The following is a 25260-nucleotide window of genomic DNA, read 5'->3' on the forward strand; positions in this document are numbered from 1 at the left end:
GTTTTCCTTTTTCCTTCAGATGCAGGATTCGAAGCCTCAGCAGCAGCAGAAGGCTATCCTTCTGGACCTATTTCGAACCCGAAACATTGCAACTATTACTATTATGTCATTACTTTTGTGGTAAGGAAATGTGTATTCCTAAAGTACCCAGGCACTAGAACAAGTTCTGATTTGAGGGCACATGTCGCACTTTTAGATAATGAATCTTACAGTCTTAGACCCTACTTATACGTGGTCCTTGGCTAGTACATGGCCTTCAATGATGCTTGTACCCACACTGGATTAATGCACGAGAGTGCGGAGAGACTAGCCTAGACTCAGATGTAAAGTATTTAGGAAAACATAAGAAACAACTTTAACTTGGGGGCTTTTTTGATTTTGTTTTTAAGAAATTCTCATTTTCATCATGTCTATTTGAAGAGAAATGTCTGTCTTTAAGCATGGGCAGCAACTCAGTAACATAACAAGAACTAGAACCCACTGCCAGCTTTTTTGCTCTGTTTTGTACATTGCTTAACTCAGTGAGATCCTCGTCCCTGCCTGGGGCAACTGTGTGGAATGAGGACACAAATAATACCATATAGACAAACTGTGATCCTTTTCTGTACCTATCTCCCCCAGCATAAAGGAACTGGCTAGTACAGCTGGCATGCCATAGTGAAGCAGTCTTGAGATCTGAAACCTGAACATCCAGCTCTCTCGTGAAGATTAAAATGAGATATAATGGAACTGCCGAGGGGTGGGAGATTCTTTCACTCGAATTTGCTATAAATAAGAACATAGCTGGCACTGAAAATTTTCAAGACTTACTTCATTGTGCTGTTAATGAATCCATTGCAGTGAAAAGCCTTTGTGTATGACTTCCACAAAGCCCTTCACTTAATATTATATATGCAGGAAGGACAGTGAAATCAGAGGTCTCTACAAGCTGCTGTGGATGTGATCACTGCAAGGAATGAAAGAATTAGAAAGATGGGGTCGCCACTGAAATTTTTAAGCCACACTGTCTGTGGTCATGCTTTGCAGCACCCTATTTCTGTAACAAGATCTGAGGTAACACTGTAGACATTTGAAGAACAGTATTTCTTAATAATTGATTTTTATTGCTTTTCTCAGGATGCTAACATCGATTGGTTACTTTGGCCTGTCACTCAGCACTCCAGATTGGCATGGAAATGTCTACATCAATTGTTTCCTCTCGGCAGTTATTGAAATTCCAGCTTACGTGATTGCCTGGCTTCTCCTCCGATCCCTGCCTCGGCGGTATTCAATAGCTGGCACCTTGTTCTTAGGAGGAAGTGTTGTCCTCTTCATTCAGCTGGTCCCTACAGGTACAGAATTCAATACAGGACTTAGTACCATAAAATATTTATAACGTTTTATTTACCTATCTAATAGTTCCATAAAATTATTGGAAACCATGATCAAACTTATAGTGTGAGGTCAAATTTATGCTGACCACTTGCAGCCATCATTTTTTAATAACATACATATATATATGCTGAGTCATACACAGCTCTCATTTATTGTGTCACATTGCTGAGCTTTTTATAGTACAGGGGAACCAGCTTGTAAAATGAGAGCCAAAAGTGTACTGTGATTTATCCAGTTATGCCTAATGGCTAAAAATCCCTGCAAGTTTTCCAGACTTTGCTGTGTATAAATATCCAGAGGATTTTGCTAGAGCAGGATGGTGGTGAGCACGTGCTTCGTTACTGCGTGAATGCAGAATCTCGTTCCAGTTCATTATACTGCGACAGAACCAACATCTAGGAAATAACCTGCCTGCTCCTTCTAAACTGTGCTCAACGGGAAGCTTGGAGACAAGTAATCTAGGGATGGGGTCACTATATTATATAATTAAGATCTTATGATGTAAAAAATGAGTAAGTAAATAAATAAAAACACCAAAGCTGGGGAGGGCAGGGAGCAGGGAAGTGATATGGTCCGTGAGAAGTAACAGAAGTAGTAAGTAGAGGCTGTAGTTTATTCACCTTGACTTTTTTTTCCTTCTCCCTCCAGATTTGAATGTCCTGTCTGTTGGCCTGGTGATGCTTGGAAAATTTGGGATCACATCTGCATTTTCTATGCTTTATGTCTACAATGCTGAGCTCTACCCAACATTGGTCAGAAACATGGCAGTTGGAGCTACTTCCACCGCTTCCCGAGTGGGCAGCATCATCGCCCCTTACTTCGTGTACCTGGGTGAGACACCTTGCGTTGCCTCCCTTGAATTAGACGGGCGCTTTTCAGATGACCGAGTCAGTGCTGGTCAAAAGCAAAGGTGGTTAGATGATACCTGGTCACATCTTGGCAATGGGTATTACCTCTGGTGCTCCAGCTAGTTTCCCGGAGACATCCTGGTACCAGGAGAGTTTAACAAGTAGCGATGTAGCAACTAAGCACAGGTAGGAAATTCATTGCGCTGTCGCCGAATCCTGAGATGGGTAAGTCGGAAGCCAGTAGACCAGGCAGCAGTTCAGACGTCCTCTGAATCCACGCACTGTAAAGCAAGATGGGGAAAACATTCAGATTAAGAAGCGCAAGAGGCTGCATGCCTTCTCGAAGCAGAACGAGTAATTTCCTCATAGGCTTTTTCTGACGTTCATTACCATCACATTTTGAGTGCTGTACAAATATAATTAATAAATCTTAAAACAAGCAAACAAAAAAACCCAGCACATCTAGGATGCACAGAAATGAGCCCCACGCTGCAAACAGGAAACGGTCACAGAGAGGTTAAGGGATTAAGGATGGAAGCACCTGTTCATGCTGGCTGGGATGGGCTGGGATGCTCCACCTCCTGGCCAGCCAGACCCAGTTGCTTTCACTCAAACACACTTTATTTCCTTCTGCCATCCTGGATCTGACTCAGCCCTCCCTTCCACCCAACAAGTTACCCACCCTTGCCTGATATAAAACCAGTGTGACTCCACTGACTCTAGTGGAGCATTGCTGATTTACTGGTGAGGAGTTGCTCCTGATCGGTGATGCCAGAAAAGGTGAGAGCCTGATGTACCCAACTCACCTGTACATTTCAGTGCGACAGCGTTTTTAGCTCATTAATGACACTTTCATATCCAAAGGCTTTTTGGCTTTGTTTTTCTTCCCTCCCAGGTATAGGATTACTTGTCAATGGCTAAAACTTTGGGTTGTTTTTGTAACAAGAATGATGAAAAAAATGTTCTCTTTATTTCTTGCTTTGACTTTACATTTGTTCTGTACAAGAGAACATGACGGTGATGGTCCTTAGGATCTTCATGCACTGTTGCAGCATAAGTAACAGTGATAGAGATACATATACAGGCTAGAGAAGTTTTTACTGTTTTTTTTTTCTTTTTTTTTTTTCTCTCAGATTTCCTTAGGGCCAGTCATCAGAATAGCTTCCTAAACTTCAGGAGGTTTAGGAGAAACTCGTGAGCTACTGATATTTGCTACAGCTAAATTAGGATCTTGCAGTTCATCCAGCTCGTGAACACAGGAGATCAAATCACAAACTTTGGCTCTGCGTGAAATACCCAGGGGGGTCTTAATTTTAATCCTAGTTTATTCCACACATTATTAAGTATACTGCTTTATCCCAACCAAAAAATAAAGCTTTCAAATCCTTTTTGGTACTTTCTCTACCTTAAATGCATTAATTCCTGGCTAATCCCTTTACTGAAAGACCTTTTCATTTCGGTGCTATTGTGACATGGAAATCTTGCATCCTGCCCAAACACTTGCGCACTGACTTCAGGCTGCTGGCAGTGGCCACTATTTTCTAGTCCAAACTCAGAATCTGAGTAGACCAAGGTCACAGCCTCTTGTCTGTCATGGGAGGCCGGATGCTTTCTCCACCTCTATTAAGGAAAATATTTAAGAATTCCCCTGTTAATAGCCTGTTAATCAGAAATTGGCCTGCGAAACTGCTATTAGTCTCTTCCCTTCTTTTGCAGAAGACTAGCAGAGTAGAGAAGCCTGGACAGCTGATGAGTGTCTGGCTGCTTATGAATGCTTCTTTTCTCTCATATTTTTAATCTCTCACGTTCTATTATTTGACTGAAGATTTGGTTCCAGCTGACAGTATTATACTGATTTTCTCCAGCAGTGATTCTAGCATGGTTCTTATCTTGCAAAGATGTTAGCTATCCCAGTTGAAAGTGTACAGAGGAACTATTTGATGCTGTGCAAACAGTAGTTGGCAGTATGGGGGAACTGCATGATACTGATGATAGCTGGTGATCATTCCAGATCATATATTATATTTTAAATTGGAAGGAAAAGGTTGGCTTGCTAGTAGATATCACACATAATTCAGTTTTGGATTAATCTGTGATATTTATAAAGACTTCAACTCACTAGTCCAGATGAATTCTGTGTTACAGTGATATCTGAAATACACATTTTTATTTTATATATCTATATTTTATATTTATTATCAATAGGTTCATTGATTGTGGGTGTATAATTAATGTTGTCATGTCCTGTGTTCTGCCAGGTGCCTACTACAGATTCCTACCTTATATCCTCATGGGCAGCTTGACTGTGTTGATAGGGATCCTTACCCTGTTTCTCCCTGAAAGCTACGGTAAACCTCTCCCCGAGAACTTTGACCAAATGCTGAGGGTGAGATGGTAAGTCAGTTTTATTCGTGCCATGTTTCACTAGAATTCAGGACCTCTTTGTACACAGTCCCTTTCCGCACTCAATAAGCATGTTTTATCAGATCTACTACAAAACATCAAAGCTTTCAGAATGGCCTTTAGATTTTTTTGTTAATTTGACAGACATTGACATTATGCAGTTTCTCCAGAATCTCTGAACTTGAGGGCTGATGTGGTTGAAAGTGGGCACTCGCAAATCAAGACTGACCTTCTCATCACTTTGAGACTGTTGCTTCCTATTTCCAAATCTTCCCTTTTACATCAAGTAATTTTTGTCCCTTCAGGAGAAAGTTACTTAGACCACGCATAAATATCATGGTCTCTAACTCCAATATATGGCAAAACTATTCATTCAGTAGGACTGCTTACATTACAAAGTACTTTACTCTTCAGTGTAAATTCATTAGGTCCTACTCGAAAAACACACAATTTCAATATTCCAGCCTTTTTTTCTTTGAAAGGGGAGAGAGACTCCAGAACAGCTTTTCTCCCAGTCCATTTGGTTTAGCTATAAGCAGACAGTGATCTCTTGCCCCACCAGATGCCTTTGGGGTTACCCTGGGCAAACATGTCCATCTGAAGTCTGTGTGCTACCTTAGTGCTGGGGCAGTGGAGACGGCCAGTATTTGCTAGTTACTATGGTGCAAGGAAAACTCTTGGGAGAAGCAGAGGGAAGCTGTATTAGCCAAAGCGCAACTCCATAGCTACCATCCAGAGAATTTGTACTGTGAACAGAATTCACCCTCATAAGCAATAATAACTTGAAAAAGCTTGGAGCTGCCTATACCTAATCCTTGCTCTGTGTGAGGATCTGTCACTACACTTTCAGAATAAGAATTCCCAGGTCAGGCTCCTTGGGAAGCGCATGCTGTTCCTTGTCACAACTAGGGACTTCTCATATGTCTGACTTGTGGCTTTTAAGCCGTGCAGTTGATGAACTGTGGCTAGAGTCAGACCAGATTCCCTTCACGAGTTTCTCGCATAAACAGAATGAAGTAACACTCCTTCAATCACTTGATTACTCACATTCAAGTTCCAAGTGCTGTTTGCCGCATAGCTTGTTCCATCCAGAAAGGCATGCTTTACAAGGCACCGGCTTTTTTTTCTAAAGTCTGTATTAGTTGTGTAACGTGATTATTTTAGCAGTGCTATTTGGGAGTGGGGAGTGTCTGGTGTCATTCTGTAAAATGTTCTGTAGCTTCTCAGTCTCTTCCTTTCAGTTTCAGAGACGGGCAACAAACCACTGGTGTTAGGAAGTCAAAAGAGAGTCCTAAAATTCTGGTGACAACATTCTGAAGAAGGCTGTACGGTCTCAGAAGGGCTGAAACAACAACAAGGTCTTCTCAAAATGTATTTTCTACCAGAGGAAAACAAACAAAAACCAACAGTCAATGCTACTGCACCACAGTTATGAGCCTATTATCCCCTTTTGCTGCTGTACCAAATATGTAGTTTACTGAACAGATGCTGTCTACTCCCATAGGATTGTTAGTCCGTAATTCAGTGTCCTGATAGTTGTTTTTCAGCAGATACGGTCCCCGTCGAAGACGGGAGCTGCATGTGCTAAGCTGTTTGACGAGCAGGCTAGAAATGAGTATTTGGAATAATACAGCAATGACTCCACTCAGTCATGTACTCAATGAAAGCTGCTTAAGGGAAAAGTGAAAGGCCAAGTTAAAAAACAAAAACATGCTGCTGTTTTCTCTCACCGTGCATACTGACTGGAAGAGGAGCAGCTGGGTACCTTCCTCTGAGAACCTCAGCCTCACATCTCTAAAGGAAAGATCCCAGTCTCCTTTGAAATCTGTACCAAATCCCAATACACGTTAACTGGAATCAGAATTCAGTTGTAGCAAAGCACACATAGACTTTATTGTGGGTTGGTTTTTTTTTTAAACCTGGCATTGGAGTGAGTATATTTTGATGGTCTGTACTCTTCCCAGGACCTGGGATCCAGTTCTGATCCACTTCTCCGTGTAAAATCTGATGCTTTTTCACAAAGCCTGAGCTCACTGAAATCGCTAGGCTTAATGGATGAGCATCTTTGTGGGGGGAGAAATCTTTAATAAGAAATACAGCTTCTGACCTACTTCTGATGGGCAATTTCCACTTTCAAAAGAAACAGGCTTCAGCAAATCAATGATTCTATTCAAACGTAATGTGCAATTTTAGCTACCAGATTTTCATGGTATATTTGCATAAACATTTTTTTTTAATATCTTTTTGGGGGTGTTTTTTTCCAAAGCATTTCATTTCTTCTTGAATATATGTCATGTTGTGCTGTACCTTCAGAGAACATTCATTCCGGTTTCAAAAGCATCTTTGCACTATTTGTGGATTTAAAGGAGATTTGATGCTCACAAAAATCTGATGTTCTGTATGGGAGTTGTTCACCTGCAGCTACTGAAAACCTGAAAGGGCTAATTTGGGACCACACAGTTATTTCAAAGCAAACACCAACAAAGCCAGTGTTCTGTTTTTCAAGTCCTACAGGTCATATATGCATTTTTTTAAAGTACAGTAAAGCACTATTAGATCAAATGTAGTATAGTTTAGAGTTGTGCTACTGCTGTTTTATAAACACTACATAGTCCGAAAAAAAGTGTAGTATTTCTTTATTGGCTGCACATAGACTTTTTGGTCACCTAAAGTCTATCAGACCTGGCAGACTGACTTTAATCCTCTAAATGACAGTAAGCCATGATTCACTTTCTGTAACAGCTAACAGAAGCACGCTGTTTCGTCTCTAACATGAGAGTTCATGGCAATGGCCCTGCTGCTGGCCCTTGGCACAGGAATGAGTAAGTTTAAGCACAAATACAAAGCTTTATATTTAAATACAAGTAACTTGTGCAATTATTTCAAGCTGCAGTTTGGGACATGGAAATATTACTGCCTTTCGTATTAATTTTCTGTGGTCGTGCTTTTGCCATAAATGTAATATAGCACGAGGCAGCCATTATCCTGTGATCCCTAATGCTGCATCTCTTCTCAAGCTGGAATTTCTCTAATGACAGCAGTATTTAATTTTGTTTTTGCTTATTATAATGATATCTATAGAATAACTGTTTAGACTTAACTAGATTTCGCAACAAAACCTTTTTTATCAGCATGAGACAGTTGTGAGGAACTGGTTAAATATAGGTGGCTATATTTTTATGAAGATTTTTATATTAAGTTGATACTTCTTTTATGTGATCATAGGCTCACATATTTCTAAAAGGTAAATATTTTTATATTCTTGAACTTTGTAGTGTCCTAAAGCCTAGTATTCCTTTTTTAAATAAGAGAAAGGGTTGTGGATTTTTTAATGCCTTGTTTTAATCAGTCTCATTTTTCTTGCTTATACTATTATCTAAAGCTAGTGCCAAAATTTTAATATTTTTAATGGCAAATTAAAAAAAATCTTTAGCAAGAGCAACATGCAGTTCTCAGGAGAATGTGATGTTGCTACGAGGACTTTAAATTGTGTCTGAGCTTAGTAAAAAGGAGAAAGAGAGATTGCTTCAGCTGAAGCAGCATTTGCAAGGAAAACTTCTGTCCTTTGCCAGTAAATCTTTCACAGTCTTGAACAGTGATTCCTGAAAAAACTCAGAGAAACAGTCTGTGGAAGATTCAAAGCAGAATGAAGTTGGATGGCAGGAGTGCCAGTTTCTGGCACGTTACTATTTTTTTAATTGTACGGCTGAAGAAAATAGTATTGGTTTAATAGCTGTTTCCAAACATTAAATGTATTGCTAGTGAACTATCTAAGCCTTCACTGCAATCTTCAGAGAGTTGTCTGCACATCAGATATTCAGTGCAGCTCAGTGTGGGACCTCTGTGTTTATGAGCAGCTGGGAGGCTTGTGTAAAGCTCTGAGCTGAAGATGGGGAGAGGGACTGGCTGGATTGCTCCCACTGAGTTCAGCGGGAGCTGTACTATTCCTCCTACGTCACTTCTGTCATGTTTACTAGAGTCTGTGTAACCCTTTACCCTCTGTAAGATCTGAAGCTGACTTACTGGATCTGTTAAAACACATATAAAAATGTAGCAGTTGTCACTTGTTAACTTTTGTCTTTATTGTAATAAAAATGTGCACTGGCATTGTATAACCTACTTTCTGTGTGGACTACAAGTGAAGAATAAGTCTCCTAACTTCAACACTTTGTGCAAGGAAGTTTAAAAAAGTAATTTAAGAAGTTTTTAGCATGGATTAGTTATAGAACCTCCCCCCTTAAAACAAGCTCTTCTACTCAAGAAAGCTATCTGGTAGTAAATACTACTGTAGGCCAGTTCTTTTGGCCTAAAATTTTTTTTTTTTTTTTTTTAAGATGGTTAAATCCTAATTTCCTGATTTTACAAAGTAACTGAAGTAGTAACCTTTCAGGCTGCTGGGTCTCCACAGCACTCCACTACATGCGTTTGCAGGTCAGGTATATGTAATGTTCAAAGATGATGTTGAGACTTAACTTTTACTTTGTCTATTCCATTTCTCACAGTAACCAAACATGCTGATAATGCCCAGAAGGAAAAAAATATATAATATTGAGTGTAACTATTTTTCTGTTTAAACACGAAGGCAGAGGTATTCTATGATTATTGTTTTATAATGATTGTTAGGACACAAATATAACTTACATAAATTTTTGTGGGAATTCTATTTCTGATGTGGTGATTGTGTCAGCTTATACTTTATACTTGTCCTAAAATCAGAAAGAAATTAAAATTTATTAGCAGCAAGCAATAGTGTAGTTTTTAATGCAACAAACCACAAAGACTAAAAAGCAGCATCTTCTCTGGCATTTGAAAGGCATCTTCTCTGGCATTTGAAAGGACCTCTGCTAGAAGGGCAGGCCAGGTAATTCTGCCATACTTTTCAAACTCAGAGATTAAGTATGTTCCAGTTAAACAGAAAATCTTTTCCCAATGATTATCCATCAGTAAAGCTTCCTGTAAATCACTGACCTCCCTGAACAAGATTTAAGAACTCAGTATGTACCAAGAGTCCAAGGTACCCGTCCCAGAGAAATCAGATCTTCACAACAGCAGACTTTTTTTTTTAATCCTCAAAACTGTAAAGCAATTCTCTATACTGCAATGACACACAAAACAATTTATAAATGATAGCAAACTTTTTTTTTACTAAATGGACAATGAGAGAGAAAATAATCAAAAAGTAGTTATATAAAGTAAGCCAGTGTCCTTTACCATTAATACACATTTTTCCAAGTCTTTGTAAGGCAAGCATATTTAGATTTTAGACATATGGGTTGCTTATGGTCAGGGTTTTTGTTTGTCTTATCTCCTGGGCTTATTTTCCTTTTTGTGATTTCTCTGATCTATATTTTCTGATCATCTCCTTTCCTGTTTTGTCCTAACATTTGGTGGTAACAGCCAAACTGCTTACACTGTCTATAACTTTTAATTGTATTCTGTCCATATGAAAAGTTAATTTTCCAAATATATGAAAGCCTATTAAATAATAACTTAGACAATGAAAAATGAAATTAAACCAGAAGCTTTATATCCTGTTATTTTGAATCTTGGTGATCCCTTTGTTTACTGGATCTATGGAATTGAACACTTAAAGGAAGTTTTTAAGCAAAATCTGTCAGAAATACATATTTTCCATTGTGAACAATGGGAGATTTTCACAGCCCTATGATTTCAACATGGAAAGAAAGCTCTTTTTAAGTACAAACATTCAAAAATAGTGTAAGATGTATATACATCTGGCTTCCATCAATTAGAGGTGGAGAAAAATAGACAAAAAAGGGCAATCTGAAACTTGAACCACCTCTACAGAATAAGGTCAGGTTTTGCACTTACGATCATACAGATTTTTAACAGACCTCTTCATGGGAGATGTGATCTTCCTGCCTTCTTGACAATGCTGCTAGGTAATGAGCTACTATTTTTGTCCTAAGAATAGAAGACTTCCTTACATTTATTAATTGTGGAACATATAGTACACGTCACCTCAAAAAATACTTCCCCCAATTTAAAAAAAGTCATTTTTAGCAAAACCTTTTTAAACCCACAGGCAATACTGCTTAGCAGATGATGGAGTTCTAAAAATAGGCTGCAGTTGCAGACAGGGACACGGTAAAGAGCGAGTTTACATCTGGGCTTCCAGAAAACATCCTTCCCCTGATGGTGCTGAGAAGTGGAGGCCCCTGGCTCAGATGCTACCCAAGCCGCGGCCTTACCAAAGAACCCTTGGGCTGGTTCGCTTGTAGCACGGAGCTGAACCAAGGATCTTGCAGTCAGCTGAATAAATGATTTACCTCTCAACACTCTGGTTTCTGAACCTGCTGGGTGATAAACAGAGATCCGACCCCTGTTTTCGTGAACGGCTCCTGCTGAGGAGTCGCCAGCAGGCACAGCACACGCCAACGAGCCGCGGCCAGCCCGCGCTCAGGCCCGGCACCAGCTCGGGAAGGCCTTAAGGATGCACGTCCCGACCTTCTGCATGCGTATATAGGGGAATTTTTGCAAGTTAGTTTATGACAAAGTCAAAAACAAGAATTCTAGTAGCAGGTGTAAAAAAGTCTGGGTTATGTGAAGGTAAAATTCTTGCAGCCCTAACGGCACTCCTACCTGACAGGTCTTCGGGAGAGGCCAGGCAACGCCTCTCCCCAGCGCCCCAGGCCTTCCAGCCTTCCAGTAAATAAAGGTCCGAGGCCCTGGCTGACCCCAGGCAAGAGCCGAGAACCCCTTTTCTTCCATTTTGTGGGCGCAGGCGGCGTTTCAAGGTCACCGGTGCACCGCGGGGCTCCGCCGCCTTGGGCAACCTTCGGGCGAGCCAGGGCGCCGGGCAGCCTCTTCGCTTGGCGATCCGGTCTCTCCGTCCGCACGCTGAGAGACGACACCTTTGGGGTTTGCGCATAAAATACGTATTTAAGGGCAGTGAGGAGACTGCGCCCTCCCTCAGCGCCTCCACACTCCCCTCAGCGCCTCCACGCTCCCCTCAGCCGCCCCCCTGCCCCTCAATGGCGCAGCGCTCCCCCTCAGCGCCTCCGCCGCCCCCGCGCTCCCCCTCAGCGCCTCCACGCTCCCCTCCGCCGCCCCCTCAGCGCCTCCGCCGCCCCCGCGCCCCCCCTCAGCGCCTCCACGCTCCCCTCCGCCGCCCCCTCAGCGCCTCCGCCGCCCCCGCGCTCCCCCTCAGCCGCCGCCTCAGCTCCCCGCGCTCCCCTCAGCCGCCCGGCCCGGCCCGGCGCTGCCCAGGGGCATGCCGGGAGCCCGCCGCGCCGCGCCGCCATCCCCGCGGCGGCGGCCCCACCTGCGGCGCCCCCGCCGGCAAACCCCACCCCTCGCCGCTGCCGCGAGCGAGCGGGCGGGCGGGCGGGCGAGGCCCGGCCCATGGCCAGCGCCGCGCCGCGCCGGGGGCGGCCGCTTCCTGCCCGCGCCAGACGGGGCCGCAGGTAGCGGCGGCCGCAGCTGCTCGGCGCCGCCGCCGCCCGCCGCGCCATGCGGGACTACGAGGAGCTCACCGCCTTCCTGGGCGAGTGGGGCCGCTTCCAGCGCCTCGTCTTCTTCCTGCTCAGCGCCAGCATCGTCCCCAACGGCTTCAACGGCCTCTCCATCGTGTTCCTGGCCGGCACCCCCGAGCACCGGTGCGCGCTGCCCCGCGGCGCCAACCTGAGCGGCGAGTGGCGCAACGCCAGCATCCCGCTGGAGCTGCGCGGCGGGCGGGCGGCGCCGAGCCGCTGCCGCCGCTACCGCCTGGCCGCGCTCGCCAACTTCTCGGCGCTGGGGCTGCGGCCCGGCTCCGACGTGGAGCTGGCGGCGCTGGAGCAGGAGCGCTGCCTGGACGGCTGGGAGTACAGCCGCGACCTCTACCGCTCCACCATCGTCAGCGAGGTGCGGAGCCCGGGGGGTGCTCGGGACGGGGCCCCCTTCCCCCTTCCCCCTTCCCCCCTCCCCGGGGCCGCCCGGACCCGCCATCTCGCGGCGGGGGCTTCGGGGCCGGCGCTGGGCTCGGTGGTCTGTGCTCTCGCCTCGGGGGGGGCTTGGCGATAAATCCGACAGGCCCGACTTATTTGAGGGCTAACGTAGCTCGTTTCTCCTGATAATTTGCCCTTGGAAAAGTGGTTTCCAAGCGCGGTGACTTTTCTCGATTTTTGCTTAGCGTTGGTGTGTTCACTGCTTAAGTTCGTTTCATTTACTGTGCCCACAAGTGACCTGGCAGGCGCGGAGGGCCGGCAGGCAGCTCCGGTTCAGCCGCTTGGATCAGCAATGCCTCTGAACTCAGGAGATCAGAAGGGTTCATTCTCTTTCTCCAAGAACAAAAGGTGCTCGGAGTCGTCCCGAGTTGTGCACACACAGCGAGAGCGACCCGGTTTGACGTCGCGTCCGGAGGAGCCGTGACCCGCGCGCGGCAGCGGCACGCTTGCCCCTCGCACCCGGTGCGCGTCCAAGTCCGCGGCTGGGCTGCGCTCGGCAGATCGGTCCCGCGGCCGAGGCAACCGGGCAGAGCTGAAGCCGTGCAGACCTGCGGGCGCAGCCGACTTGAGATACGAGCAGATTTTGAGGAATAGCTGGATTGCAAAACCTAGCTTTGTGCAAACACTTATAAGCCGCTTGCACCGTTGAGTTGCCTGTTTGTGAGCAAGTTTTCCAGAACCGTAGCTGCATTTGCCACCCAAAGGCCTTTATTCCTTGCTTTGCAGAACGGGTAGTGATGGATGTTGGTGTGCTTGCTGTGGTGGAGGCCGGCTGCTCGGGAAGAGGCCGGGTGAGCAGGGGAGCACAGGAGAAGCCGCGCCGGTGCCAGCTCGCCGGCCATCCTGGATGTGGTGAAACCTCGGTTGCTGGAGACTACTTTTGAGCTTAGACAGTGGCTGAGGCTTGAGTGATTTTTGGCAGCCGACGGAAGGTGTTGCTTGGTCTGTTTCTAAAAAGCTCTGTGTTCCCGGAGAAGAAAACTGTTCTCAATTTCTAGATCCTGATCACTACTGAAATACACCGTTGTGAAAGCCTGATGCACTATTACAGGCAATGCAAAAGCAGCGGGCATCGTCTAGAGTTAGTCTAAGTCTGCGGATAAACACGCTGTTTGTTCTGCGTGCCGTGGCATCATGGTTGACCTGGCTTGGACATCGTTTCAGTTGGTACTTTGTCTCTCTGAGCTCCAGCTCGGTGCAAATTAACGTGTCTTAATTATCAACCGTCTTTCGGAGGTTTTATAATCCATAAGAAGTGGAGGTAGCTAACGTTTTCCCAGAAGCCCGCAGCAGCTCTCCTGTGCTGTCTGCACGGTTTGGCAGGGGCTTGGTGTCCATGGGAGGCAACGTCTGGCTGCCAAGGTGCCGTGCATCGAGGCAGTATCTTTCCTCCTTTCATTTTAATGTTTATGAGCCAGTTTTGCAAGAGCTGTGGCCTTTCACACGCTTTCAGGTTTTCAGCCTTAAACTTGTTTAATTCCTTGGCTTGGTGCTGCTGTTTTCATGAATCACTAATCTTGTGTTTGGTTGCCTATCTCCGACTTGCTGAATAATCGTGAGGACCTTTGTCCCAGATTTCTGCAGTGACGCTGGGAGGGGGAAGGGGGACTTTTTTAAGGAAAGTTCTGCTCGAATCTCTCGTGACCATAGAGAAAGATCCTCATATACATTTCTGCTTTTCAGGGGCAAGAAGAGGCTTAAGATGTTAAATTCACTCTCAGCTAAAGATAGACTTTCTCTTCTCAGTTCCGCACGAGAGAACTTGTTAATCAGCCTGGAGTCATTAACCAGTTTACGTGTAACAAAATCCCTTTTCATCTTAAGCTTCGCTTTGTCTAAAGAAACCCTCTGTGGCATTCTTATTCCTCCCTACATCCTGTAAAGAAAGAATGCAGAAGTAATAAAAACTTATATATGGTACTAAAAGGCATGCAAACTGGGATAATTAAGGGAAAAGGCTACATCCTTATCGCAGACGTATCCGTGAAAGCCCGGTGTCTGTTTTGGGGCTATACAGACTAACTGGGAATAGGATTTAGCTGTAAAGTTAAATAGTGGCAATAGTGGACTAGAAAAATGGTATGATGAAGTTACCATTCTTGGGTGTGTTCTTAGATGATACAGTGATCAGAGCGTTTTAGTCCACATGGGAGTAATTCTTACATACTGAAGCATAAATAGAAGCAGAATTTTGTGCATGCATGTTCATCTTTAACTTTTTAAAAATGTTTTGTATTGTTTACCAACTTGAAATCAGTTTATTGTAGGCATGTTTTTGCATTGCAGACGTGAATGTTTTCATGCCTGTGGTGGTGTTAACAAATTTCAACTGCTGATGGTTTCTGCAGAGGAAGGGTGCTTATCGTTGGAGTTGCAGGATTGTCCTGAGGCCCAGGGCAGTACTGAAACTCTGAATCCTGCATGAACGTGCAGGGAGAGAAAGATCCCGGGCATGTTATAGGTCCCGGAGTTTTCCATTTCCTTTACACCAAGGGGCTCGATGGCCCTGCTGCACTGTCAGACCTTGGTTCCTGGAGTGAGTTACGTCAGACCTTCAGGAAAGAGCAAGTTGAGGCTGGAGTAGCAGCATCTGGAATTACACAAGTTAGCATTGTAATAAAAGTGTGTAATACACTTTTTGTTGGAAAACAGAGAGAGGGCTGGGTTTTTTTTTTGTTGTTGTTGTTTTTTTTTTTTTTTGCTTTACCAAAAAAACCCTCAGACTCGTGTTAGATATTTTGCAGAGGCTTTTCTGATAGGGGAGCCAGCAGCGAAGCATTACTCAAGGCTGTGTCATCCAGGTTCAGCTCTCACTGACCTATTCATTCACATTAGCGTAGGTGGCCGCCTCGACCCGAAGCCACATCAGGACTTCCATTAGGTTTCATCATCTTTTAAAGCAGTGCACGTTCTCCTTGGCACAGAAATAGCTGCTTATTTTTCTGGCTAAAGTTAGCGTTGACAGCTTCTCAGTCCTGGGAGCTGACACAGCTACGGAATGACTTTTAAGTGAGTTCCAGTTGCAAAACCTTTATATTACTATTCTGGTCAGAGTAAGGAAAAAAGTTCAGTTTTCAGCTCATTAGGTGAGCAGGAACGGCTGAAAGATGTAATAAAATACGTAGAAATGCTGAGGTTGCCAAGATGTGATTTAAGTGCATAATGCAGGATTCTCTTGCGAATTGAACCTGAAGACCTTTCTGGCCTCAAAACATAAAATAGGGTTAGTATTTTTGAAGAATTAGAAGTCTGTAGTTGATGTGAGTAAAATTGAAACGACGCTCATTTAGACATACTGTGGACAGTGGAATGATAGGGTGATGTTCCCATTACACTGCCTTCAGTTTTAGATGAAAAATCATCTGATATTTCTCTGTTTCTGATGTCAGTGCCCTGTTTTCTCTTTCTCTAGCCCTCTCAAAAATGCGTTGTATGGAGGAGAGTTAGGTTTCTTTGGAAATATAAAATGTTTGACTTTTTTCTCAGTGGTCTATGCAAGCTTTTCCTCTATAACAAGTTAAAACAACTACTAGGGGAGAAATTAAATACCATATAGATTTTGTAGACACAGACAGCCGTTTACATCTTTAGATAATTTAATATGCTATAATAGATTATCTAGAACTTGAGTACTTGGGATGCATACAAATGTATTCTCAGAGAAAAAGATATATACTCGCAGCTCTTAATGAAGTGGGGAATATTTGCATGAGTGTAAACAGGAACGGATTCTGAATCAAAGTTCCCCAGTGCTGAGTAGTGGGAACGCTGGCTCTTTTGAAGAACCTGCCTCTGTTTACGGAGAAGCGAGTGGCATGAGAGAGTGTAGTGTATCAGATCAGATTCCAGAATTCTTGCTAATACCGTGACTTTTAAAATGGAAGTGTTAGCACACGAGAATATCCCACTTCCTTTTTCAATCACGCATGTTCTTCTCTGCAACAGCATAAAAAAGAAAAAGGATGGGGGGGGCACAAAATCCTGTAACTGTAAAATTCAGAAGGATCTTTGTAATATAACAGGGGTGTGAGTGAGCGAGCTGCCTGAAGTGCTTGTTTTTTGTCACAGTCCGTCTTTGTTCGTGGCTCTCTCTGTGCTCTTAGGGAGGTACGAGTGCTTCTGCAGCGGAGCGGTCCCTTGTAACCTGAGGAACAGGTTTCGTGTAGGGTCGCATTCTTGCGATTGCTGTTGTAGCTGTGCGAGCGCACAGGGCGGTGGTGGGGTTGTTTGCTGGGATGCTGCATTGCAAGAACCTGACATTTTGAAGAGCTCCTCTTTAATTAGACTTGCAATTTTGACGCTTTAGTGCATTACAGGTATTAGGCAACTTTATGATGAAATATGAGTAGAGTCTTGTTAGCAGGTGGATCTTTGTTAGTCACTGTTATGCCGTCTTAGCAGAGTTGGCAAAACTGCAGTAAAAGTCAGGCAGGGTGAGGGATCCGCGTCAGTGCCTGGGTGCAAGCCACCGCCGGATTTAGCGCTGGTAATTCAGAAAGTGCCGGCTCTCCTGCTGAGGCCAGGGGTCTTCTGTGGGCGCGATGGATGCAGAGCCTCACACAAAATACACACAAAATATAGCAGCCATGGTCCCTTGGGACATCTGAAGTTCCTAGAGAACATAGAAGAACTAAGCTTTTTGCTTGTAGTCTGGCCATATGTTGAGCTGAGCTTGTGGCATTGTGTCTGCCTAAACTTCCCTTGTAGTTTTAGTTTAATACCTTTATTTTGTGCTTTGAATGTTGTTGCACAGTTTGCTACAGTTCAGAGAATTCAGATGTTTCATCTTGGAGGTACGTGGATTTCACTGATTGCGTTTGCATGCAATCTGCAATGTTTTCCTTTCGGATGGAGGTGTTATATTAACGTTGGGTTTAATATTGGAAAGGCATAGGGCAGGAGAACGCAGGAAAGGCCGGTCTAGCCAGGTTGACAATTAAACTTCTACTTATGCTGCTTGGTGTAATTCTTACCAAACACACAATAATACTTCTTGTTCCTTCTTTTTTTTATGTGTGTGATTAAAAATTAGAAGCTAATAAAATGGGTGGGGGCAGAGGGAGTGGTTTGGTGGGGTTTTGTTTTTGTCTTCCTCAGTTTTGTAGCTGGTCTTGCCACACAGCAAGGGATGTTGGATTTATTTCAGTTCCAAGCAGCTAACTGGCAATGCAAGAGAGAAGACAGGGCTTGGAAAGGGCGTCTGTGGTTCCCGTAGATATCCGGGTCTGCCTGCTGCCCAGGCCCCAAACCGCTGCCGGCAGAGCCGTTTCGTGGGCTCCTCCCGCCCGGTACCCAGCGCGGTGGGACCGGAGGGCCCTGCGGACCAGCAGCACAGCGCCCGGGGCTGCTGCTGGCAGAGATGCCTTGGGGTCCGGCTCTGTCGGCTGGCAGAAAAACGACTGCTTCAGCCCCTCTTCTGCACCCCATCTCACCCCAAGCTATCCATGCTGTCAGTCCCCCAGCCCGTCCTCCCTTCCCCATCCCCTCCATCCTCTCGCAGCCAGCTCCAGCTCCAGCACACGAGCGATTGCTGCTGCTAGGCGTGAAGCTGCTGGCAAAGACGTCACCCGGACCCGGTGAACTGTTCAGGGGGTAGTTACAACCCAGTCAGAGTAGCTGTAAGCTGTTTGGGTAAGAAAATAAGTTTAAACCGCAGCAGAGAGCATCCTCCTGCAAAATGACAGTAATGTTGAGTGAGAACACCCTGTGCCGTGCGTTAAGTGTTGGGTGCCAGTGTTTAGGACCTTGGTGGGAACTGCTGCTGGGAACAAAGCCAAACTGTGTTTTTTCTCCCCTTTGGAGCCCTGATAACTCGCTGAGGTTAACCTTATCGTACTCACTGGGGCAAAGGCTGTGATATCCAGCAGCCTAACTCAAAGGGCACTAAGAAGTGAAGGTTGCACGTGGTGCTGGAGCACTGGCTCAGGGTATGCTGTGAGCTCGGTCAGTAAGTCATCCGGGGATGCTTGCTCTTAGTGGTACTTCAGCAGTGGTACTTCGGTGCCGTCATCCTGGGCAGCGTGCGGCTCGGGGCCGGGCGCGATGGGGGAGCTGGAAGGCTGATGCCCTCCTTGGTGAGTCATTGAAAAGCTGAAGACTTCAGCACTGATCCACTGGTCAGAGTGGCATTTCAGAGGCTGATACCTCTCCACCTGCCAATGCAATAAGTTTTTGGCAGGGCAACGCAAAATGTTTTAGTCCCATGAACTTTTCCAAGCAGTGTCTCTAACTCGGTGGTCATAAGAAAGTGTTTATTGCTGAGCACAAACATGCCAGTATTTGGAAAGCCAAGTGTTGTGCAACTGATGTGTCAAGGTACAAAGTGGGCGATGGATAAAAGGAGGCAGCTGATTCACAACTACAGAGTGACCAGCTGAGAAATAATGACTTCGCTAAATCTTTGGCTGGTTGGATTTTAGTTCTGATCCTGAAAAAGATGTCTAGTTCCAGGAGCTGCTGCAAAGAGTAGACTTTGCGAATAGGAGAGTCTTTATTAATGCAAGATTTCTACTGGGAGTAGTATTTGTTATCCCAATAAATGTCATCGGATGAAGACATTTGGTAATGACCGAAACCTTTGGCTGTTTAAATTTGATAATAATCATTTGCTGTGTAATTCCAAGATGCTAGATAAACTTCGCTGAAGTTTCCTGGCTGGCTTAGGCGCAGTGAATGACTGTCATAGAATTGTTTGAACTTTCTTTAATCTATAATGAAGTATAGCTTTTCGTTGAATAAATAGAGGTTTATTACAAATATGTTAATTACAATTTTAAATCAAAATGATACAGCTGTGGTAAGATAAATCCTGTATAGTAAGATAAATACCTACTGAGTGCTGTAAACTCCTTAGCCGTTAGAAAGCTGTGGTTCCGAAAGGAGCTTCAGCAGTGATGCAGAACGGATGGTGGTGGTAGGATTTGTTGGACCAGTGTGTTGAGTGTTAGTGTCTGTGGTTCAGAACGTGTTGTGAAACGGAAGATGTTTTGAAAATCAGGGCAGGAATAATTTTGAGGACTATAAAGTCTACCATAAGAAGAGGATTTTAAGAAATAAAATCAGGAGGAGGATTTATCAAAGAAAAGGCTAAGAAATGACTTGATTACAGTTACAAATAGGGAAAAGTTGCATTTTGTTCACTCCGTGAGCTTAAAAAATAATAATAATTCTGAGAAATGAAGTCATAAGATAGTCGAAGGGCTGGAAGCTGAAGTTAGATGAATGCAGATGAGTGAAGTCTGTATGGATGAGGATAATTCATCTCTAGAAAAACTTACTGATGATAATTCAAAGACAGATGCTATTCCATGAAATGTGTTGGTTCATTTGAGTTTTGCTACAGGGATCTTGAAGTGAAAAACTACTACTTGTGTTTTTCATTCAGTGCGTGGTTTTTAGTGATTTCTCCCACCTTAAAGCCTCCACTGTGGTGTAGTTGCAGCACGAATAGGCTGAGGCTTGGGAGATGCCTGAGTCCAAGGTTTAGTGGTAAGGAAATGGTGAAGAATGAAAGAGAGGATAGCTCTGAAAAGAGAGAAGGAAAAAGCCAGGTCCTATTGGATTTTAAAAAATGGCCAGCAAACAAAATGAAATGCTGGCATTACCAGGTGACGGTGCATCAACCAGGGAGATGGCTGGTTTCAGACACAGCAGCCTGGCTTTCTTGCAGGGCCGATCAAAGCATTGGTAGTTGTTGCAGTGCAAATTTAAAAGTTAAGAGGAAAGAACACTATTTGTTTTATTTGGGGGTGAACGTAGGTCAATCATTGTGGTCAATGTAAATATTTTAATTTTGTTTCAACCATTTGAATGCACTTTAAATCTCTAAAAGTTTCCATTCCTAAAACATCAGAAGGGGCCCTGTGGGAGCTGTTTGAATAAATAAGCTCAGGAGGGTTTGGCCTGGCATCAGAAGTGGAATTTGGTTGCCTCTAAATTCCCTGTTTGTGTTGGGCCTCGGCGGGGCTGCGTCACCTCCTGCCACCTCCGCAAGCAGGCGGAGGAGCTCGCTCGGCGAGGGGAGAGCTCTGGAGACTCTGCCAGTCATAGCACAGCGGGGAGGCGAGGGACAAGGTGTCCCTGCTGCTTTCTTGCTCTCTTCTAATAGTTGTACAGTTTTTCCAGATAACAGGAATGAAATTAAGACTCTTCCAATAACAGCTGTTGATACAGAGTTCAAATAACATGCATGTTATTCCAGAAACATCAGGCTGCTCATTCCAGAAACATCAAGCAAGTGAGAGATTGCAAGTTATTGCCGTTTTTGTTTAATAAATACCTCCTTTTTTCTTCCTCTTTTTTCACGAGATTGTTTTTGTCATGGAAATTTTGGGTCGATTTCTGTATATTTACATTTGTATTCCAAAGATCACAACTGAGATTTTCCTGAAGAACTCTAGTATACTTTTGTTATCTGGGCTCAGCCAAGGCATTTTGGGGGAGAGGAATCCTGTTTATTAGAAAATTTGTGTGTTCTCTCTTTAAAGCTTCTCTCTCCCTGCAGTGGAACCTCGTGTGCGACGACGACTGGAAGGGACCCTTTAGTACCTCCTTGTTTTTTGTGGGTGTCCTGTTTGGATCCTTCATATCAGGACAACTCTCAGACAAGTAAAGTATATACACCAAAGCTGCTAACTCTTTGTTTGATGCTGTTTTGTAAGCAATTCTTCTAACCGAAAGTTGCTATAAGTGTCTTTCTGCAGCTGCTAACAAGGAGGGTGCTGATGCCCTTATTCCGTGATTGTCTATTCTGAATGTACACAGATCTTGCAGAGTAAATGTCCTAAATTAGAACAGAATGATTAGATTAATCATTAGAATGATTAACAGATCGTTAGTGGATGTCTATCTGTTTTCTGTTGTTTTGTTGTTTTGTTTTCCGGAGAAATCACTCCTGCAGCAAACTTTATTTTTTTTAATGACAGAAAACAGGTGTAAGATATCAAGTTCCTTCTGAAAAATCAGGTCCATGACATTCTCTTTTAATTACTTTGGACTATGTTCAGAGAGACGCTGGGGCTTGTTTTCCTGTTTTGAAGTCAAGTTTATAATTCTCTCTTTCTGAATACCTGTAGCTTCTCTTCCTCCTCATCAAATGCCGGGTCTAAGTCCAACATTTGTGGAAGGTGGAAAGCATGAATGCTATTCAGCTGTACTCAGAGAAACAGTGCTTTTTTCATTTGTGGGAATTAGGGTTTTTTTGCTATGTTTCTAGGCCCAGAGTACCCTGGCTTTTCTGTTTATCAGTACAAATGTGAAAAAATGGGAAGCATCATGAATTTTTAGTTTGTGATGCAGTAACTTTTTTTCTAAAAAGCTCAGTATTTCTGATATTCTGATACGGTGGGATGGGCTGTAACAGATCCATCTAGCTACTGCTGTACAGATCTTTGGGTGATGTGGGGTATATACTGCCATTGCTAGTACTTGAAGTTTTTGCCTCTCTGTCTCTGTTACTGTTGTCAAACTTGCCATTAGACATATCTCAGCATGTGCTGCAGTTCATCTTGACTATTTTATGATTCTGTGAAGTGAAGGTTGGAAGGAACCTCTGGAAGTCATCTAATGCAATCCCATGCTCAGAGCAGGGTCAGCTAGAGCAGGCTGCTCAGGACCAAGTCCTGGGTTTTGAGTATCTCCAAGGATGGAGACTCTGCAACCTCTCTGGGCAACCTGTTCCAGTGTCTGATCACCCTTGCAATAAAAAAGTTTTTTTTCTTATGTCTAAACAGAACTACTTGTATTTCGCTTAGTGCCCCCTGCCTCTTGTCTTGCCATTGGATACCACTGAGAAGAGTCTCGTTCTGTTGTCTTTACACCCTCCCATCAGGTATTTATACACATTGTTAGGATCCCCTGGGCTTTCTCTTCTCAAGACAGAACACCACCAGCTCTCAGCCTCTCCTTGTTTGATAAACACTTCAATCCCATAATCATCTTTGTGACCCTTTGCTGGACTTGCTTCAATGTGGCTATGCCTTTCTTGTACTGGGGGGCCCAGAACTGGAGATGGGACTCCAGATGTGGTCTCACCACCACTGAGGGGGGGAGGATCCCCTTCCTTGACTTTCTGGCAATGCTCTACCTAATGCAGCCCAGGATGCTTTTGGCCTTCTTTGCTGCAAGGGCACAGTGTTGGCTCATGTTCAACTTGGTGTCCACCAGGACTCCCAAGTTCTTTTCTGCAAAGCTACTTTTCAGCTGGTCAGTCTCCAGCCTTTGCTCATACAGGAGGTTGTTCCTCCCCAGGTAGAGGACTTTGCATTTCTTCTTCAGCTTCATGAGATCCCTGTTTGTCCATTTCTCCAGCCTGTTGAGGTCCCTCTGAGTGGAGTGGAACAACGTGGTGTATTGACCACTCTCCCTGGTTTTGTATCATCGGCCAGCTTGCTGAGGGTGCACTCTGTCTCATCATCTAGGTCATTAATGAAATGTCAAAGAGTATTGACCGTGGGGTACTCCACCAGTGATGCCTCCAGCTGGACTTTATGCCGCTGATCACAGCCCTCTGAGCCTGGCAGTTCGAACAGGTTTTGGTCCACGTCACTGTTCTCTTATCTAGCCTGTACTTTATCAGCTTGTTTATGAGGATGTTCTGAGAGACAGTGTCAACAGCCTTACTAAAGTCAAGATAACAAACATCCACTGCTCTCCCTTCTTCCACCAAGCTAGTCATCTCATTGTAGAAGGCTATGAGGTTGGTTAAGCATGACTTTTCCCCTGCATAAATCTATGCCAGCTTCTCTCAATCACCTTCTTGCCCTTCATATGTTTGGAAATGCTTTCCAGAATTACTTTTTTCATCACCTTCCCAGGGATTAAGGTGAGGCTGACTAGCCTGTACTTCCCCAGGCCTTCCTTCTTGCCCTTCTTGAAGATAGGAGTGACACTTGCTTTCTTCCAGTCCTCAGGAACCTTCCCTGATTGCCATGCAATAATCTCAAAGTTTGAGAGTGACCTTGCAATGACACCGGCTGACTCCCTTGGCATTCGTGGGTCCGTCCCATCAGGACCTGCAGACTTAGTGCGTCCAGCTTGTTTGAGTGTTCCCTAACCTGATGATCTTCCATCGAGGGTAAGTCTTCCTTTCTCCAGAGTTCCCCCCTGGTCTCACCAGTCATCACCCCTTGAGCCAAGCTGTTGTGCTTCATGCTTTCCAGGTCTCCTCGGGCAGTATCATGGTTGCCTACATTGGAAGAGCAGCAGGGGTAACAGTCTGAGGGCTGGACAAGCCTTGGCATTCTTTCCACAAGATCCCAGATCCCCCAAAAAGCAGCAGATCTCTCTAGATGGTGGGTCAGGACAGCAGATGTGAGTCTCCTGTTGTTATCACTCACAACTTTATTCTGCTTCAGATGCTTCATTTAACAGAGCTCTCGGCCCCTCATCAGCTGTAAGGGTGCTGAATCACTTCTGTAGTTGCCAGTCTGCAGTGGAGCAGGAGGTGCCATCCTGGTGCCAGAAGCCACAAGCTTCCAGCCTTCACCATCCTGGGAGTCTCCATTCCCAACCCACTAAGCTCAGGCTCTCTCTGCTCCTCCTTTGGTAGGGCTGGGGGTTGGTATCTTGAAGCTGCAGGGTGCTGGAGAAGTGCCGGTCAGTCTCTTGCTCATAGCCCCTGATGCTGCGCAGTCTTCTGACCTCTCCTGCAGCTCCCTTACTTGTAACACAATCTCAACAAGCACACATCTGCAGTCGAGGAGACCATCTGCTGCCCCAGCCTCAGTGAGAGGCCCCAGGCTTGACCTGCAGAGCCGCATCCTTCCTCCAGAACTCCGTCTGGGCCAAGGTGTCCGATGCTACAGGGCTGGCTGCTCCGGCAGCTGCTGGGGACTGTGCCCTGCGGTGCGTCACCACCACTGCTGCGGATGTGGGTGCCGTTCTGAGGAGCGTTGCTGGCCTCTTCTGCGCCAGCTGCACGAGCTGCTGCGTCTGTTGGCCGCCTCTGCTAGCTGTGCTTTCCTTTCCTTTGGGGACTGACCGTTAGACTCGGACAGCCTGCCGGAAGATGGGACAACTTCTGGGACTCTGGTGGTAGCTATGAGGGCGAAGAAATGCGCAAATACTTCTGAATGTACAGTGCAGCTCATGCAGATACTCATAACCACTGAAGGGCAGCTAGTTCCTGATCAGAAGACCACGTGCCTCTAGCAGCCAGCCCCTCGAGACTGCTTTGGCAAGCTCGCGCTCGGTTGCGTGCTGCTACGGTCTGCCACCATCTGCCGGTGTGCTGCAGAAACAGGCTCGCACTGCGCTGGAGCCCGGCACGCCTGGCTGCGGGACGGACGGGGGAGCGCTGGGGTGGATCAGTACTCCAGAAGCAATAGGTGGTTTGGAAAGTATTTTGCTGGTGGTCTGTTCTTAATTCATTCTAATCTACCTGAGCGTTACAGCACACAACTCTAGATTTCGTGGTCAAGTTGAGTTTTGAAATGGGTTTGCAGGAACCTGCATTCTTTAGCCTTCCTGTCACAGGCCAAGAAGCCCACTTAGTTGTGTAAATACCCAGACCAAGACGGGGCACTGACTCTTATAACTGATCCCAGTGTGGATTCTGTTTAGCTTAGTTTGTTTTCTTTCCACTTAATACCTCCATCCCTCAGGAAAGCTGCTAAAATCTCTTAAATTTAGTTCATTTTTACCAAGTAGAACCAAGATTGCAGCATGGGATCATTCACTGGTCATAG

At 45.0% G+C, this 25260-nt stretch overlaps 2 protein-coding genes and 1 long non-coding RNA gene across 17 annotated transcripts in view; 2 read left to right on the forward strand and 1 right to left on the reverse strand.

Annotated features, from left to right (window-relative positions):
• The window catches only part of LOC112994056 (solute carrier family 22 member 4-like), a 32130-nt gene extending 22842 nt beyond the window's left edge, over positions 1–9288 (forward strand). The window contains exons 6-10 of the mRNA XM_064521158.1: positions 20–120; positions 1117–1331; positions 2023–2205; positions 4481–4616; positions 5867–9288. Of these exons, the coding sequence (XP_064377228.1) occupies positions 20–120; positions 1117–1331; positions 2023–2205; positions 4481–4616; positions 5867–5942 (711 nt within the window). The 3' untranslated portion in view covers positions 5943–9288. The remainder of the gene's footprint in view (positions 1–19; positions 121–1116; positions 1332–2022; positions 2206–4480; positions 4617–5866) is intronic.
• Positions 1–11968, reverse strand: part of LOC112994057 (uncharacterized) — a 28000-nt gene extending 16032 nt beyond the window's left edge. For 5 of the 15 annotated variants that reach the window (XR_010391789.1, XR_010391788.1, XR_010391787.1 and 2 more), the window contains exons 1-5: positions 11229–11609; positions 9267–9331; positions 5673–6003; positions 2328–2503; positions 1226–1325 (exon numbers count right to left, since the gene is read on the reverse strand). This is a non-coding gene — a long non-coding RNA (uncharacterized LOC112994057). Of the gene's footprint in view, positions 1–115; positions 947–1225; positions 1326–2327; positions 2504–5672; positions 6004–9266; positions 9332–11228; positions 11613–11910 lie in introns of those variants that run through there. The other 10 variants (XR_003261849.2, XR_010391784.1, XR_010391786.1 and 7 more) reach the window with 8 other exon arrangements.
• Positions 11874–25260, forward strand: part of LOC112994066 (organic cation/carnitine transporter 2-like) — a 31212-nt gene continuing 17825 nt past the window's right edge. Inside the window, exons 1-2 of the mRNA XM_026118175.2 lie at positions 11874–12491; positions 21078–21181. Of these exons, the coding sequence (XP_025973960.2) occupies positions 12099–12491; positions 21078–21181 (497 nt within the window). The 5' untranslated portion in view covers positions 11874–12098. The remainder of the gene's footprint in view (positions 12492–21077; positions 21182–25260) is intronic.

This window comes from Dromaius novaehollandiae, chromosome 15, assembly GCF_036370855.1.
Source record: "Dromaius novaehollandiae isolate bDroNov1 chromosome 15, bDroNov1.hap1, whole genome shotgun sequence".
Classification (NCBI taxonomy): Eukaryota; Metazoa; Chordata; class Aves; order Casuariiformes; family Dromaiidae; genus Dromaius; species Dromaius novaehollandiae.